At 35.9% G+C, this 17,006-nt stretch overlaps 1 protein-coding gene and 2 long non-coding RNA genes across 14 annotated transcripts in view; 2 read left to right on the forward strand and 1 right to left on the reverse strand.

Moving 5' to 3' along the window:
- The window catches only part of LOC112051181 (MOB kinase activator-like 2), a 43,733-nt gene extending 35,485 nt beyond the window's left edge, over positions 1–8,248 (forward strand). For all 10 annotated transcript variants that reach the window (XM_024089708.2, XM_024089707.2, XM_052881912.1 and 7 more), the window contains one exon: positions 7,576–8,248. In XM_024089708.2, the coding sequence (XP_023945476.1) occupies positions 7,576–7,725 (150 nt within the window). In that variant the 3' untranslated portion in view covers positions 7,726–8,248. The remainder of the gene's footprint in view (positions 1–7,575) is intronic.
- Positions 8,249–11,597: 3,349 nt separating this feature from the next.
- On the reverse strand, positions 11,598–13,673 carry LOC112051178 (uncharacterized). 3 transcript variants are annotated; one of them, XR_008250900.1, is made up of 5 exons: positions 13,538–13,673; positions 13,083–13,260; positions 12,616–12,776; positions 12,239–12,340; positions 11,598–11,901 (listed from the first exon to the last, which is right to left on the reverse strand). It is a non-coding gene; the product is annotated as an uncharacterized LOC112051178 (long non-coding RNA). The 3 variants fall into 3 exon arrangements; XR_008250901.1 differs by lacking the exon at positions 13,538–13,673 and adding an exon at positions 13,327–13,485; XR_008250899.1 differs by lacking the exon at positions 13,538–13,673 and having other exon boundaries at positions 13,083–13,476.
- Positions 13,674–14,147: 474 nt separating this feature from the next.
- On the forward strand, positions 14,148–15,922 carry LOC112051177 (uncharacterized). The gene is made up of 2 exons (XR_002887220.2): positions 14,148–14,535; positions 15,784–15,922. It is a non-coding gene; the product is annotated as an uncharacterized LOC112051177 (long non-coding RNA).
- Positions 15,923–17,006: the final 1,084 nt, after the last annotated feature.

The following is a 17,006-nucleotide window of genomic DNA, read 5'->3' on the forward strand; positions in this document are numbered from 1 at the left end:
TGGTTATTCATAGATTAATTGATAGCCTGAGACAATTTATTTTTATGATAAACGATTTTTTTGTATGTAATTTTACCGGTCATACTGAAAAAAAGTGCTGGGCAAAGTTGTACACCGAGCTTAAAAACATGTTCATGTAATAAAGATTCCAAAGATGTAAAACATTATTTGTACATATTTGTACATTATTTTCAAACACTTCGTCACAATTGCTATTTTCGTCCCAAAAGAGTCACAATTGCTATTTTCGTCCCAAAAGAGTCACAATTGCTATTTTAGTTCCAACTGTTTATCTTATGATTCAATGTAAATTCTTTTGTTATTTAAGTGACAGTTACAAATTGTAATAAGTAACGATTTTTACATAATCAACCCCTTTCGGAACGAAGACACCTTATCTTACACCTTTGGCGTTCTTACTAGATGAACGTGTTTTAAGCTAGATGTACATCTTTGCATAGTAATTTTTGTTTTCAATGTGACCATGAAAAAAAAACGTTAAACATGAAAAAAATATTAGTCCCGTTTTTTAAAAAAACCTTACTTAGACGTAGAAAATACTAAACTTTCATTACTTGAAGCAAGTATACAAAACTAATCAAGCATAAAATCAACGTATTGTCAATACTAATACAATAGATATACTACAAGTGGCCGCCAAAATACCGCTAACGATACCTCTCACCGTGGGATACATAGGCTGCACTAAAAGTATCGGGAATGGATGGAATGGAATATTTCCACTGTCATATTTAATTAAATCTTTTTAATTGAAAACTCCTTGATTTTAAAAATCGAATACAATTTATTTATTTAAAACAATATTCTCGGTCTCTCACAAGGCTTTGTCAAACTTGTTTAGTCTAAAATAAAGAATAAATTGCGTGGTCAGAGATTTTCATCACCTGAAGAAATGGTGGGACGCCTACTAACGGCCATTTTGGAGACCCCATCTTCCGAATGCAATGGTTGCTTCAACTATTGGTTCTATCGCATTCAAAAATGTACCCAGTTTCGCGGAGAATACTTCCAAAAGCAATAAATACAATTTTAAATAGTAATGTTGTGTCACTTCCTTGTTTTCCGAAATGTTCAGCGCCGCCCTCTAGTGGACAACGTTCTCACTTTGCAAGGTATAGGGAAGAATACCTTGCAAAGACTTTTTCGCACGTATCTTGTATGTATGTTTGTATGTATGTATGTATGTATGTATATATGTATGTGTGTATGTATGTATGTATGTATGTATGTATGTATGTATGTATGTATGGAATATTCTTTATTACCTCATCTTCCAAACCACTGAACGGATTTACGTAATTAGGATATCGTTAAATTTGTCTTAATGACCCAAGTGCTCTTAGATAGGTGAAACTAAAAAAAATAACAAGACGTCTGTAAAACGCTATAGACTGGAGGTGAAAAAAAATTTTTTTTTTCTAATATTGCAATATGGGTATTAAATTCAAGAACTTTTTGTGAGGATTCTAAAATGGTATATCATGTCCATGTTTAAAAAAAACTACAATGAGAAAAACGTTATTTATTAGTTGTCTATACAAAATACGCGAGGCGGATGACTATAGGTGCGAGCAGGTTTGTGAAGTGAAGTTATAAAATATACTTCCCCCTTCCCTCCCGGACCTCGATACCGAGCGGACGCATTAGAAGTACTGCCTATTTATTATTCAATTTCACTGTAATTACTAAACTTTTAACTTCACCGTATCAATTATAAGTACTTGTGAAAACACGCGAAACAATTGGAGTGTATAAACAGTGAGAGGACGTGACGGATTGACACAGAAACTGTTGAACAAAACTGGACTTCAAGCGGAACCCCACAGCGAAGCCATTACGCGAGCGCGCCCGTTGACAGGTACCGTCACTACGAATATCATAAGCGGCGAATGAATGACGCGACGCGGCGCACGAGTACATAGCAGTGTACATCCCGGCTGCCGTGCGCCGCTCGACTGAATTGGCTATGCGACCTTGACCGCTGTATTCACATACCTAAACTCAGGAGTGCACCGAGATCGACAGTTCGAGTAGAAACAAATTTTTATCAATACGCTATATAATATTAGACTGCATTCTATTAGATAAACTTCTTTAAACTAATTTGGCACCATGCCTATAGATCGCTCACCACCAAAAAAAGCTTACGACTCTGATCCTAATATTTTGTCCACCATGGAGCGCGAAAAAGAGACTATATCGTCTTTCCCATTAGAACGTCCCAAACGAAAGAGGGACGAGACGCGAGACGATGACTTGTCTGTATTTATGGAGGAGTTTAAGACATTAATTGCCAACTCTAATAGTAAACAAGAACAGAAATTAAAAGCATTACAGAAAAGCCTTCAAAAAATTGAGCGTCAAAACGATGAGTTGAGCCGATCTATGGACTTTATGTCATCAAAATATGAAGAGATGAAAAACAAACTTGAAAATATAGAAGCGGAAAGAAAGTCGAGTCTATGTTATATAAAAGAGCTGGAAGAACGAGTAGAGAAGTTGGAGAAAAATGCAAGATCTTCTAGTATTGAAATAAGAAATATACCTGTGAGTCAAAACGAGACAAAAAGTGACCTTTTAAAAGTTGTCAAAGATATTTGCACCTTAGTAAAATCACCAGAAGAACCGGGCTTAATAAAAGATATATTCAGGACGAACGCGAAAAACAATAACAAGCCGATCATAGCCGAATTCACGACCGTGGTTAAAAAAGAACAATTTCTGTCTTATGTTAAGAAGTATAGAAAAGAAAATAAAGCCTTATCAACTGGCAAAATCGAAAGAAGTGGCCCGGACGTCCCAATATATATCTCTGAAAATTTAACTCCCAAAGCTAAACGGCTATTTTATAACGCACGGCAATTTTCACTAAGCAATAATTTTAAATACTGCTGGACTGCGCATGGCAACATATACATACGCAGGACGGACGGTGATTCCGCAGTGCGTATTTCAAGTGAAGAAGATTTAAATAAGATACCGAAAACTAAATGACTATTAGCTTCAACTGAAAATTTATTAAGTATTGTAACTATAACTGTAATTGTCACTCACCTTTACATACCAAACACAACCATGGAAATCACACATCCCATCAGACTCCACATACACAATCGTATAAAAAAAAATGGATACCAATTCTGCAACCACTGCTCCTTTAATATAACTATACCTAAACAATTGAAAATTCTTTACCTAATATTCATTATTTATGACTGTGACTATAACCCGACTCCGTATTTAACTTTATCACCACCGATCTATGAGATAATCCGGTCTTTATTTTGTCTTTACAGTGATTGATAGTACTGAAAAACTATACAACGACATAGACCAAACTTGTATAATACCCTGTCAATTAATCGACGACATAAAAAACTATGAAGTTGATGGGAGCATAAACTTCAATATAGTCTCATTTAATATAAGAAGTATAAATAAAAATCTCGATTCATTTTTAATTTATCTGACTCTCAAAATCCATCCAGACATAATTGTACTGACGGAGTGTTGGTGCAATGATAACTCAATTCCGCCGCAAATTGATGGCTATCATATGCACTTTACTAAACAAAGCTACAATCAAAATGACGGGGTAATTATGTATACAAAATCGGATATTACAGCTAATGTCTATGAAATAAACATCTCCGAAGCTAACTGTTTGGCTGCAAAAGTGGGTAACATGTCTATACTGGGCATATACAGACCGAGCTGCTTTAAAGACGCAACTACTTTTTTAGATTCACTGGATACTGTAATTACCACAACACGTACTAGGAATATTGTACTAACAGGAGACATAAATATTGATATTCTGGACGTGAGTAATAAGATAACGATTGATTACCTAGATATAATCGCTAGCCATGGACTCTCACCAGCTGTTTATCTTCCAACGCACGGTAAGACATGCCTTGACCATTTTATGTGCAAACTAAGTGGAATTCCAAAAAGCTACATCTTTAGTACAGATATTACAGACCATTCTATTACATTGCTAGCCATTCGAGGTTGCCCTACACAAAGAACATGCACATCGGGACCCTATACGCGGACTAAAATTAACTATGCAGAGATTGAAAAATGTATAAAGAATTTTGACTGGGATAACTACCTAAGAATTTTGGATGCAAATGAAGCAGCAACCACGCTTATTGATATTCTGCAAAATATTGTTATTACCAATACAGAAATTCACATTATATCAAGAAAAAGGAAACCAATGAAACCATGGATAACAATTAGTTTACTAAATTGTTTTAAAAAAAGAGATAAACTACATTTACTTACTAAAAAGCACCCAGAAGATATTACAACTAAATTAAAATATACCAGATATAGGAACACATGTAAAGACATTATTAAGAAACTTAAAGTAGAATATTACAAAAATAAACTTAAAGAACAAAATGGTAACAAAGCAGAAACCTGGAATATCATAAAAGAAATTGGTAATATAAATACAAAAAATAATCCAGCTAGTGAACTACTAAACATATCTTCATCTTCTATAAATTCACTTAACGTTGTCAATAGGTATTTTACGAATGTGGGCAGTACATTAGCTAATGAAATTTTATTAAAATTGAATAAAAGTGAAAACCAATTAGCTAATCTGGTAACTAAAGATTCAAGTAAATTACACTCGATGCCAATGTATCTTACAAATATTTATGAAATTAAAAGCATATTAGGCAAATTAAAAAGTAGAAGTGCCCCAGGACAGGACAATATTTCAGCAGAATTACTAATCAAGAACCGAGAAACACTTTGCTATCCTATTGAACACTTAATAAATCTTAGCCTAACTAATGGTACATTCCCGAATGTGTTCAAGAAAGCTGTAGTGATACCTGTATATAAAAATGGTGAGAAAGAGATACCTTGCAACTATAGGCCCATTTCACTTCTAAGCACGCTGAGTAAGATTCTTGAAAAAATTGTTAATATACGCTTGATGGCTTACCTGGAGAAAGAAAACCTGTTAGCAAGCAATCAGTTTGGTTTTCGTGCCGAAAAATCAACAGAAGACGCGGTGATTTCGTTGAGTAAACTGCTAGCAGGTTACATGGACCAGGGGAAGAAATGTGTAGGTGTATTTCTGGATCTTAAAAAGGCATTTGATACCATTTCAATTCCTCTATTACTAGAAAAGTTAGAAGATCTAGGAATACGTGGAACACAATTAGCATGGTTTAAAGACTATCTAAGTAACCGTAGTCAAATAGTGAAGGTTACCGGTGTTTGTAGCCAGAGTAGCAACATCACACATGGAATACCGCAAGGTAGCACACTAGGCCCGACACTATTCTTAGCTTACATGAACAACTTATGCAGACTTGAAATAAAAAATAGTCACATATTTGCCTTTGCTGATGACACCGCCGTCATATTTCATGGATCTACCTGGGAAGAGGCTCAAAATCATGCTGAGCAAGGACTTCGTATAATAACTAGAAGTTTAGAAGCTAACCTGCTAACTGTAAATGCATCAAAAACAAAGTTCATGTGCTTTAGTATCACAAAAGCATCACAGCCCGTGCAAAGCATTAGCCTGAAACTTCACACGTATCCTTGTAACTCTCTGGAAGCAACTAATATCCCTGCCATGTGCACATGTGATACCCTAGAAGAAACTGCACAAATAAAATATTTAGGGGTCATTATCGATCAACACCTTAACTGGCACCAACATATTACAACACTAGCAAAGAGAGTACGACGGTTAATACCCATTTTCAAGAATCTACGAGACATATTAGACCAAAAAAGCCTTCTCAATATTTACACTGCACTCTGTCAATCACTGCTTATCTATTGTATACCTGCATGGGGTGGAGCTGCTGCTACCCACATGATAGAAGTAGAAAGAGCGCAGAGAGCACTCATTAAAGTAATGCTGAAAAAGTGGCGTAGATACCCAACAGAAGAATTGTACAAAGATTCTGAATTGCTCTCTGTACGTCAGCTATATATAATGTTTACTGTACTACGCCATCACAAGAGCAAGTCCCAACCCATCATACAGCATAGAAAGTTAAGGCGCAGAACGTACTTTCCATTACCCTTAACAAAAACCACTTTTGCCAGACGTCAGTACAATTTCTTAGCTCCATACCTGTATAGGTACATGAACAGAAAGGAAAATATCTCGGAAATTTCTAGACACTCATTAAAAAAGTGGTTAAAATCCACATTATCTACAGCTAATTATGATAATACGGAAAACATAATGGATCCATATTTAGTCCACAAATAAATTAAATTAAGATTGTATTTTGAAACTAGTACCTAATCTAGTAGTTAAATATTAATAGTAAAGGTAAATATAATATTAATACTAAAGAAGTCTAGTTATAACTCACACTCATACGCACGACACACAGCCGCATATAGACACACACACGCACACACATAGACATACCCGCACTTACACGCATGCATGTATTTACACACACACACACACACACGCACTAACACATACACACAACATTAAAAATTTTAAACTCTTTTTTTTAGTAATGTATTTTTAAAATCTTTGTAAAAATTCTTTTGGATATTGTACGGATATTGTATGTAGCATATGTACCCAGGGAAGTCACTGGCCCTTAAGACACGGGCTTACCTAGTTTAAGGGCCAGGACGTCATTGATATTTATGTACTGAGTTTATTCAAATAAAACAATTCTTATTCTTATTCTTATTCTTATTCTTATACTAAATTAAATATATTGATTATAAAAATTGGCTAAGTGCGAGTCGGATTCGCCCACCGAGCGTTCCGTAGATTTTTTGAATATTTACTTAATCTCGGTTGGACTATACGTCCATTTTCGTTCCAATTATCGTAGGTACTTTGTGATAAACGTAATAAATAAATCCGAAATTAACCATCTATCGTAACTAAAAAATGTGAAATAAATAAATTAATTAAACAAATAAAAAACCCGACTGCACAGAGTATAAAATAACTAAAAGCAAAAAAAAATGTTTATTTAATAGGTCCCGAATGTTTCTAATTGCTTTCTACACTTCTGGACTGAGCTTGTTTTTTTTCTTTTTAGTTATTTTATACTGTGTGCAGTCGGATTTTTTTATTTGTTTAATTAATTTATTTATTACTTCTTAGCATAGTTAATATACATACCCTCCCCTTATCGCCTAAATCGAAAATAAAGGTAGAAGAACCCTCATCTTTGAAAGACCTAGTTGACTTTTAAAGACGTATCTACCCCACAATAATATAAACATATAATAAACGAGTAAAAAAACCCTAATAAAATGTTTTTCTTGATGTCATTTTTCAAGACTTTTGACCAAGTTCACATTTTTAATGTAAATACTCATGCTAATTTCCAGCTTTCTAGTATTAATAGTCTCTGCGCTAAACCGCGGACGGACGGACGGACATGGCGAAACTATAAGGGTTCCTTGTGGACGGAACCCTAAAAAAGTATTTAAGCCAAATAGTGACTAGAGTACTGCCCTCGCTCAATGCTGCAGTCAACATGTTAGGTATGTTCAGCGTGTAATGTGAGTGGTGTGCTGCAGGTGCTGCGTGACCTGGAGGTGGCGCTGCGGCTGTCGGAGCCGGGCGGAGCGGGCGCGGGCGCGGGCGCGGGCGCGAGCGAGCCTGGCGGCGCGGATGACTCGCCGCGGCGGCGCTCGCCTGTGGTGACGCAACCGCTGTCGTCGGCGTGACCGCGCAGGCGCGCGAGCATGCGCGGGCACCGGATCGGGAGCGGGCGCAGGCGACGCGGAAGAGTGGCCGCCACGACTCTTGTCGCCATGACCGCGCGGGCGGGCGAGCGTGCGCGGGCGTGGCGTCCTGAGCGAGCGCGGACGACGAGGAAGAGTGGCCGCGCCGGCACGGCGCTCGCCCGTGGTCGTCACCACGGCCAACGGCTCTTGTGGGCGTGACCGCGCGAGCGCGGGGTCCGCGAGCGTGCGCGGGCGCGGTACCGTGAGCGACCACGGAAGACGCGGAAGAGTGGCCGCGCCGTTGTCGGCTAGACCGCGCAAGCGCGCGAGCATGCGCGGGCGCGGGCCACGAGCGAGCGCTCGCCCGTGGTGACGCGGGCGCGGTCAATTGTTAATTCTATTGTAAATATTTCGATCTGTTAAGTAGTTTTAGGTGATTACGATTAGTTTATAAATTTGTGATTGCTTTGGTTGTAAATAAAAGTGATATTTGTTTAAACTAATAAACTGAAAGCTTTATGTCTACACTCTTTCATTGAATTCCTGTCCGGCTATACGACGAGTAATATCTCAGCATTCACCACGCGGGTGTCGGCCCAGGTCCCGTGGCTAGCGGCGCAGTGCCCCGGACTCCTCGAATCCTTACCAGAAAACCTCGGACGGACAGAACTTCTTTTCTGCTATTTTCAAAATAAATATGCAGATTGCAATCCGACTTTAATCATGGCAGAGAAATTCGAAAGTTATACGTAGGGAATTCCCATGTAAATTATTTCTGTGGGTTGGCAGCGTCGTCAACTTGACGGATGTGCGTTGTATTATGTAAATAATATTTTATTTTTATTTTTTTATTCTTTACAAGTTAGCCCTTGACTGCAATCTCACCTGATGGTAAGTGATGATGCAATCTAAGATAGAAGCGGGCTAACTTGTTAGGAGGAGAATAAAAATCCACACTCCTTTCGGTTTCTACACGGCATCGTACCGGAACGCTAAATCGCTTGGCGGTACGACTTTGCCGGTAGGGTGGTCATTAAGAAAATCTCAATCAGCCCAGCCGGGGATCGAACTCAGGACCGTCAAGTAAATCCACCGCGCATACCACTGCGCCACGGAGACCGTCAAAAATATAATCTAGCGCATACCGTTTTATACAGAGTGTCCCGTAAATATTACGACATACTCTACAGGGTGATAGCTGACAACAAGGCCTACTAAAATAACGCAATATTTGTTAGCCGAAATGTAACGGTTTTTAAGTTATATTGATTTTTGTACAAAATACAAAAATGTAAAAAACCTTCAGTGCAGTTTAGTCGTACCATGTGCTGAAATAGAACTAAAGCGCAAATTGTTTACTTGGTAATAATTTTAAAATAGCTGTTTCAGCCAAAGAAACTTTAGTTTTTAACCGACTTCAAAAAGGAGGAGGTTCTCAATTCGGTCGGTATTTTTTTTTTATGCATGTACACCGATTACTCAAAGACGCCTGGACCGATTTCAAAAATTCTTTTTTTGTTTGAAACGGTATAGTCCCCATTTGGTCCCATTGCCATCATGACAAGATCTGATGATGGAATCCTGGAGAAATTGAGGGGAACTTTCGAAAATTATATGGGTGTCTAGTGTGTTCGTAAACTTTTCCATTTAGTACCTTTAAGAAATACAAAATTATGAAGGTTTAAAATCGATCTGATGATGGAGTCATAAAACAGACGAGGGAACTCCTTGGCGATTTACAGCAGTTTCCTTGTGTTTGGGTTTGATTAATTTGTATTAATGAGAACTTTCCACATAGATAGGTTGTGACTGTCATTTAGGGGTTTGGTGATGAAGACCAAGGACAATTAAGGGAACTCCTTAACAGTTTACAGTAACTACCTTGTGTTTGGCCTTGATTAATTCGTATTGCTGAGAACTTTCTACCTAGATGAGTTGTGTCTGTTATTATGGGTCTGATGATGAAGACCAAGGTCAATGAAGGGAACCCCTTGACGGTTTACGGTAGCTACCTTGTGCTTGGGCTTGATTAATTTGTATTGCTGAGAATTTTGTACCAAAATGGGTTGTGACTGTCATTAGGGGTCTGATGTATTCGTTTGAGATGAAATTTTACACTAAAAATTGAAAAATAATAAAAATTTTAATAAAAAAAATACAACCGACTTCAAAACCTAACAAAAACAAAACCTTCATACTGATCAGCAGGTAGAACATATTATGATGTTATTTTTCGCTTTTTAGTTTAGTGGGTACGTTTTTAGGTTTTGAAGTCGGTTGTATTTTTTTTATTAAAATTTTTATTATTTTCTTTTGCAAAGTAAGACTATTCGAAAAAAACGGACCTAATTATTTTTTTTATGATTGACGATTTTTATTGCATGTAAAAAAAAATGTACTAGGCAACTACATCTAGCTAGCAAAAACATGCTCAGTTATTAAGGATTCTAAAGATGTAATACATTAGTACATTATTCACAATTGCTATTCACACTTAACACTTCGTCACAATTTCTGTTTCAGTTCCGAAGGGGTTGATTATGTACAAATCGTTACCTTATTAAAATTTGTTTCGTGTCACTTGAATAACAAAAGAATTTACATTGAATCTTAAGCTTAAAGTTGAAATGACAAAACAAACATGGAAAGTGTAATAAAAACAAAAGTAGATATTTAAAAATTTTTTCAAGGTGCCGTTGACAACTAGGAACTTTTATTACACACACACAACTTTCACAATTCGATTTAGAGATCTGTTTTTGAAATAATGTATAAAAATGTCCCTACAAAATATAATTAGGTCACCCTAGGGATTTTTGGAAAACTATTCAAGTGTATCTACCTTTTGCGTTTTATCTATAGATGACGGGACATCCTGTATATTAAAGGTCAAAGCTGTATCAAAGCTTTTTTTTATTTTAAAAGGTTAACAAACAAACATTTAATTTGTTTTAAAACACGCTACTTCTATTAAATCTCCCGCTTTATAACAAAAGTAATAAAGGCACCAGCGCTGACGACGCCATCTGTGTTTAGCTATCTATTAATCTGTGGTCTTATAAGCCAAATGGGCACAAACCAAACCACAAAGGGCATTTTAGTGTTCTGTACATTGAATTCGTATTATACTTAGATACATAAATAATAGAGGATATGTGACAAGTAAATATTTTTGAGGCTTCCGGTAACCATGTTTGGTCTCTAAATTGAGCTAGGGCTGTTTTATCGATAATAATTAAGCACTCGATATAAAATTATACAAAATATTATGTTTACTAAAATGAGACATTTTAAATTCTGTCTTACATTATTATAATATAAAATTCCATATAATTGATTTTCTCATTAAAGTGTTTTGTATTTAACACAGATTAATCAATAATATACAGATGAAGCGTACGGAACATGACGGTATCGTACCCGCTACGAATATGAAATTCAAAAACGAATACGTTCTCTTGTCAGTACGATATGAACCGTCGCATGAGTAATTTTCAATATTATTCAAGAAAAATGGCGTTAATTGTTTCTAAATATAATATTTAGTAACAATTAACGCCAAAAAACTAAAGAAATAAGATGGAGTATTTTTTTATTGATTATTATATCAATTTACGTAATTATTTTTATATATTTTTATATGCAAATGCACGCACGCAGTTTGTAAAGACTCTCTCTGGTTACTCTGTGGTATTTAATAAACATTGTATAGTATAAATTATTTAAACTATACAATGTTTTGTATTGGCACTCACGAACGTTGGCCTGTGTTTATGTCTTGATTGTGTAACGATTACTATCTGATGAATATGGTGTTGTCCTAGACCACCAGCCTAATACTAAACCAAGGCAATAGGAAACAAAAATCGTAATTCATCAACAAAATTTATTTATAGAAGTTGCAAAACTTACAATTTTTGATACAACGTTATACGTTATAAATATCAAAAAGTAATAGGCTAATTGACAGTTTTTTTTTATAAATGGTCTTAAATATTTGATTATCGTTCTACTAGATACATTTTTTTTTCATATGTTTTTGAGACGTTATTACAAGAAAAATTTAGTTTTTAAATATGTTTTTGACAATACGAGCCAAAACGTCCTTAATTGAACCAGCCGTTACTATTTGTACGTTTGGTGTACTGACTGATAAGTAGATGCAACCATTATATCCTGCAAAAAACAAAATAATTATCGTTACTATAAACAACTATAGTATTATTCAATATTAACATAGTTTATTAATTTCTGCCTAGAACTTTGTACAATACTTAATCAGCTTTTCCTTTTCATAGGTAATTATTTTTTTAGGATAAACCTGGACTTGAGTCCAGCCACTTGGCCAGAGGTAGTTAGAGTCGAAAATCTAGATCATAATAAAAAAATAAATTTAATAAGTCTTTAATTATGTCGAGTCTACCTACATGCCAACCAGATAAATAGACAAATGGCTATAGATTCCAAATAATAAATCATTATTAAAATACAATTATACCCGTATTTTACTTACTTGTATTCCATTTTGGGAAACAGCATTGTCATGACTCTCTGATAACAGATTAAGATTCACTTCTTGCAAGGGTTGTCTTACTTGTTGCTCAGGTGATAAATTCTGCAATAGGTATTTTTTATTCTTTGGTTATCTACTAAAATATTACTATAAATGCATCATTAGTATTTATATGAGTACATAAAGCAACCAACCAGCAAAATCTTTTTTCAAATTTGTGAATTATATCTTTCTCTTACACTATTGGACACAGTAAAAAAAATTATATAAATAAATGTTAAAATTAAAATTTGCTAGTATTCAGATATTTTAAAATGAGGGAATTCCTATATTATCACAAACAAGAATGATTACCTACGATGAAAAAGGATTCTCACCGGGATAGATGGGCAGGCATTGTCTTTGAGGCGCGGAAGGCGTAATGTAAAATTAATGTGATCCTTCTTAAAATGATCACTACAATATATGCAGCTGTATCGTGATGGAAATCAGGCCTGTTAATGCTGTTTAGCCATTTTTGTCATGATTTTTTGGAAATCTGAAAAATATAAAATATAACTATACTTATAGAACATAAAATAATTTATTAATTTATACGTTTTCGCTTATTTCGATGATATAGCGAAACAAATCAATTGTTCACTATTCATCGATATTGTAAACAATACTTTCCCAGTACTACGTATACGGTCAAACCAAAACTCGTGAAATAATTCAATTCTTTAAAGGATTGCCCATAAAACCACGTATTGTAAAGCTTTGAATTAGGCAATGGGCCTAATTAAAAAAAAACACCTTTAAAATACTCAACATGAACAGAAAAATCAAAGATTTTAATACTTACTTGTGAAATGAATTTCCCGCTAGTTTTGTTTGGGTTTTGTTGGTGCAGGCAACAACTGCGCACTTCACCATTGTACAATATTTAATTTATTTTGCGATTCACAAGCTTATTGGTTATTATTTCCGTAATATTTCGAATACTGTTACACCGGAACCACAACAATAGCCATTTTTGGTCACTAAAAACAAAAGATAATTTGGTCACAACTGACATAATTGATGTTGTCATGTAAAATATGTCTAACCTTTTTACGCAATGGCTAAAAAAATATCTATCTCGCTCCATTAAGGTAGCTTTCTTTAAGTTAGAGAGGCTACGAAAAAATTTTGTTTATTCTTTAAAAAAATAAATACTTGAACAAATTTGACGTAAAATGCCACAGGTCCATATATATAGGTGTCAAAGGTATTATATATGCATTACATGTTTAAAAAGGAGTTTATGCACGTACTTACTTGCACATATGTTTTCTGTGGTTTAGGTAGAGGTTTTATCAACTACAGCTTTTCTCTATGACAGCATGATGACAGCTTTGATCAAGGAACAGGAGCACAGAGTATAGTACGACATAAAAGAGGAGGTTACTAAATTCGAGAAATTTACTGTCTGATATTGACAAAGAGCAACCAAGGATAGTTGTATCAAATTGTTAAAATCATAGAGGAATTTTGGATATTGGGGTTGGTCGGTGAAAGCTAAACACCTTCGACCATTAATAATAGGACCTGCCTCGCTGGCTGTTACCCCTCTGGCAAAGATCAAAAATCAATGATCTAACGCGTTTTTAAAAACTGTTGCTATATAATCGATGTTTCATTGTTGTAATCGTTTTCGTCATGTAAAGAGCTCCCTAAAAGTGCCGGTTTGTGTATTTAAATATCATAAAAACGGCCAAAAACTTGTAGTTTAGTAAAAGATGGAGTAACGTTACATTTGTAAGTATTTCTACCATAATTTTATCAAATACGTAATAAAAACAATTTCTTAAAAGAATCGATTCTTTTGACGAAACAGCAAAAAATCGATCAAATAATCGAACATTCTATGTATATATTCTGTGGATAGTCTAAGCCAAAGAGTATAATAAGTATATGTCTAAGCCATGTGTTGGTTTGGTTTTTCTAGTCTATAGTGATCTGTGGTTGTGTAAAATTTACGCATGTGTGTATTGCGATGACAAATACAAAAGTGAAAAGTCGTGCTAAAGTCTAAGTCTAAAATACAAAATAGTTAATAGTATTAACCTAATAATTTGTGGCTTTGTGCAAAATAGATACATACATAACTTACACAGATACTAGGTTTGCAAATTCTTCTATAAACAGTCAAGACAAAATGTTTCGTCTACCATTTGGAGAAAGAGTTGACCCATTGGAAGAAAAGCGTCAAGCAAGAGAAAACACTATCCACAGTGTTCTCACTTTTTGTGTGTTGTGTGCTGCTATTAGAATTGGTTAGTAACAATACAAGTTATAAAGTATTATAAGTTTTGACTATAGTTATCAGTCAACGGACGCCGGACGTACTATCAAGCGAGTAACCGAGTAGTTACGTAGTTGACTACGAAGAGGTTGTTTTCGCTACCGTCTTGACGGATTTATTCGCTGCCCTACTATGTCTGAACCTACAACCTGATCAAGTGTGATTAGGCATCTTCTAGGCAAACGCGATCCACCGTAGACCACACTAACTATACCGATCAGGTGAGATCGTGGACAAGCGTGAGCCTATTCCATGTAAACGAAATCTCAAAAATATACATTTTTGAGAAATAATTGAGAAATCGCAATAGTATACAATATTTACTGTATGTTATTTCTTCATGTCATCTGTAATTTGTATTACACATATAAATTGTATGTGTAATACAAATTACAATTGTAGGGGTCAAATTGGCCAGGTTGTGACAAATGTGTTTGAGTGAAGCAGCTGTTGGTGTAGATTCACCTATAGCAGATGAATATGAAAAACTATTATATTAACTATTATTATAAACAGGCGAAACAGTGCCCTCGGCCGAGTACTCGGTACATTTATACATATGGAAGAGAGCTCGGCCAAACAAAGCGACGAGACAGTAGCTCGGCTCCCATTCTATGTACTTGGCTGAGTGTTTATCCTCCCGCGCCCCGCACTGTCTCGCTCGCTCACTCGCCTGGTCTGAACATGCATTGTCTCGCCACTCACACTCCACACATGATTATCGTCACGTCGCTGCATGAGCCTTTTCATATGATAATTTTCGTTTAAAACAATTCCAAATAAAATAAAATACACCATGTCTGTTAGTTAGTTATATAAACTATATAAAATTAACTACTACATAAACTAAATACAACATTGCTTTTTTTTCAACAATTCCTTTAATTCTACTACTAATAGTGGAATGAGTAACTTTATATATTTTCTAATAATCGTTTTACTGTCCATCTTATCTGAATTGTAGTCTCAATTTATCTGAATGGACTGTGCTAATTTAAAAACACGTGTGAACAACTACTCGCTTACATCACTGTCTCGGCCGAGGAACATCTTACTCTCTCGCCCATTTACTTGGTATGTGTGATCAAGGCATAAGAAATAGCAGATATGGTGATGGTATCCAGTATAGACAGTATAGAATCAATTTTTCAAGTGGCAGGTAGTGTTTGCTTAAATAAAACTGTAAGTTCAGTAACAACTGCTCATTGTTTGGTTTCAGCTCCGGTGGTGATAGAGTACAGTGGGCTGTGACCGCCACAATGGCCGGTAACCAGTGACAACAGCTCCACTCTACAAGTACACCTAACACGCCATAGTCATCATATATGAAACATGTAATAAATTATTCTGACAGTTAATGTTGTATGGTTTTATTTTAAAACTAACTGACGCCCTTCTCTTTCATTTTCATTTTTTCTCTTCTGGGTTTATCTGCAATCAGTGAAATAACTACAAGCAGGTGTGTTCTATGATAACTTCACTATTTGAGTGTATTCCCCAGTGAGAACTGAGAACCATTGTTTTTATATAAATAAGTTTGAATAATGTGCTTCCTTTTAAGCCTGCTCTGAATCAGTATGTGAATGTATCAGTATATGTATGTACTGTGAATCAGTATTGAAGCCAGAACGTTTGGATGACTCGTTAGTCATGTTTTATACTTCTGCGAGAAGTTGCGAATCTTTTCATTAAAGTTTTCATTGTTAGCTCACAAATATCGTCATTCTTTATGAACCACCGGACACCACAGATTATTCTCAAAATTGAGTTTAGAGTCCTTTCCAGCATCAATATATAGGATCCTTTGCAGGATACATTAGAGTTGTTGAAACTTCCCCATAGCTCAATGCCATTCATCCAGATCAATAATTTTTCAGGACTGATTTTAAGTTATAATTTTCTAACCATTAAACTACCACTTTGTTTACGATATTTTAGTGTTCTAAGTTAATGTTTGACGTCAGGACGACGCAACTCATTTGGCAGATCATGGCAGACTAAAGGGCCCTACTCACACATCTGCCGCAGGGGCAATCTAGGGTGCACGGCGGTTGTGGCGATATCGGGAGTATCTCTACACACTTGCCTGCCGTGCAGTGTTCCAGAATAAGCCGAGCTGAGCACACGTATTGAGAATGGCACCCATATTATCGACCACTCAAAAGATTGGAGTAGCCTTGGCGCTTTCTGTGGTGCTACCTCAAAAAAAAAAGGAAAAGGAGATACTGGGTGAAGAAATGGCTACAGAAAAGAAGTCAGTTATGCCACATGAATATTTTAAAAGTACACATTTTGATTCTACGCTGTTTGTACGTGCACTCCGTGTGACAGCTGCTGACAAACTGACTGAGAAATTGCCCCAATCGCGCTACACACGCACCGACGGCAGGGACGACTTAGGGATCAAGGATAGTCTCGCGCCCCTGCCGCCCTGCCGCAGGG

The sequence above is a fragment of the Bicyclus anynana genome, chromosome 6 (assembly GCF_947172395.1).
Source record: "Bicyclus anynana chromosome 6, ilBicAnyn1.1, whole genome shotgun sequence".
Lineage (NCBI taxonomy): Eukaryota > Metazoa > Arthropoda > Insecta > Lepidoptera > Nymphalidae > Bicyclus > Bicyclus anynana.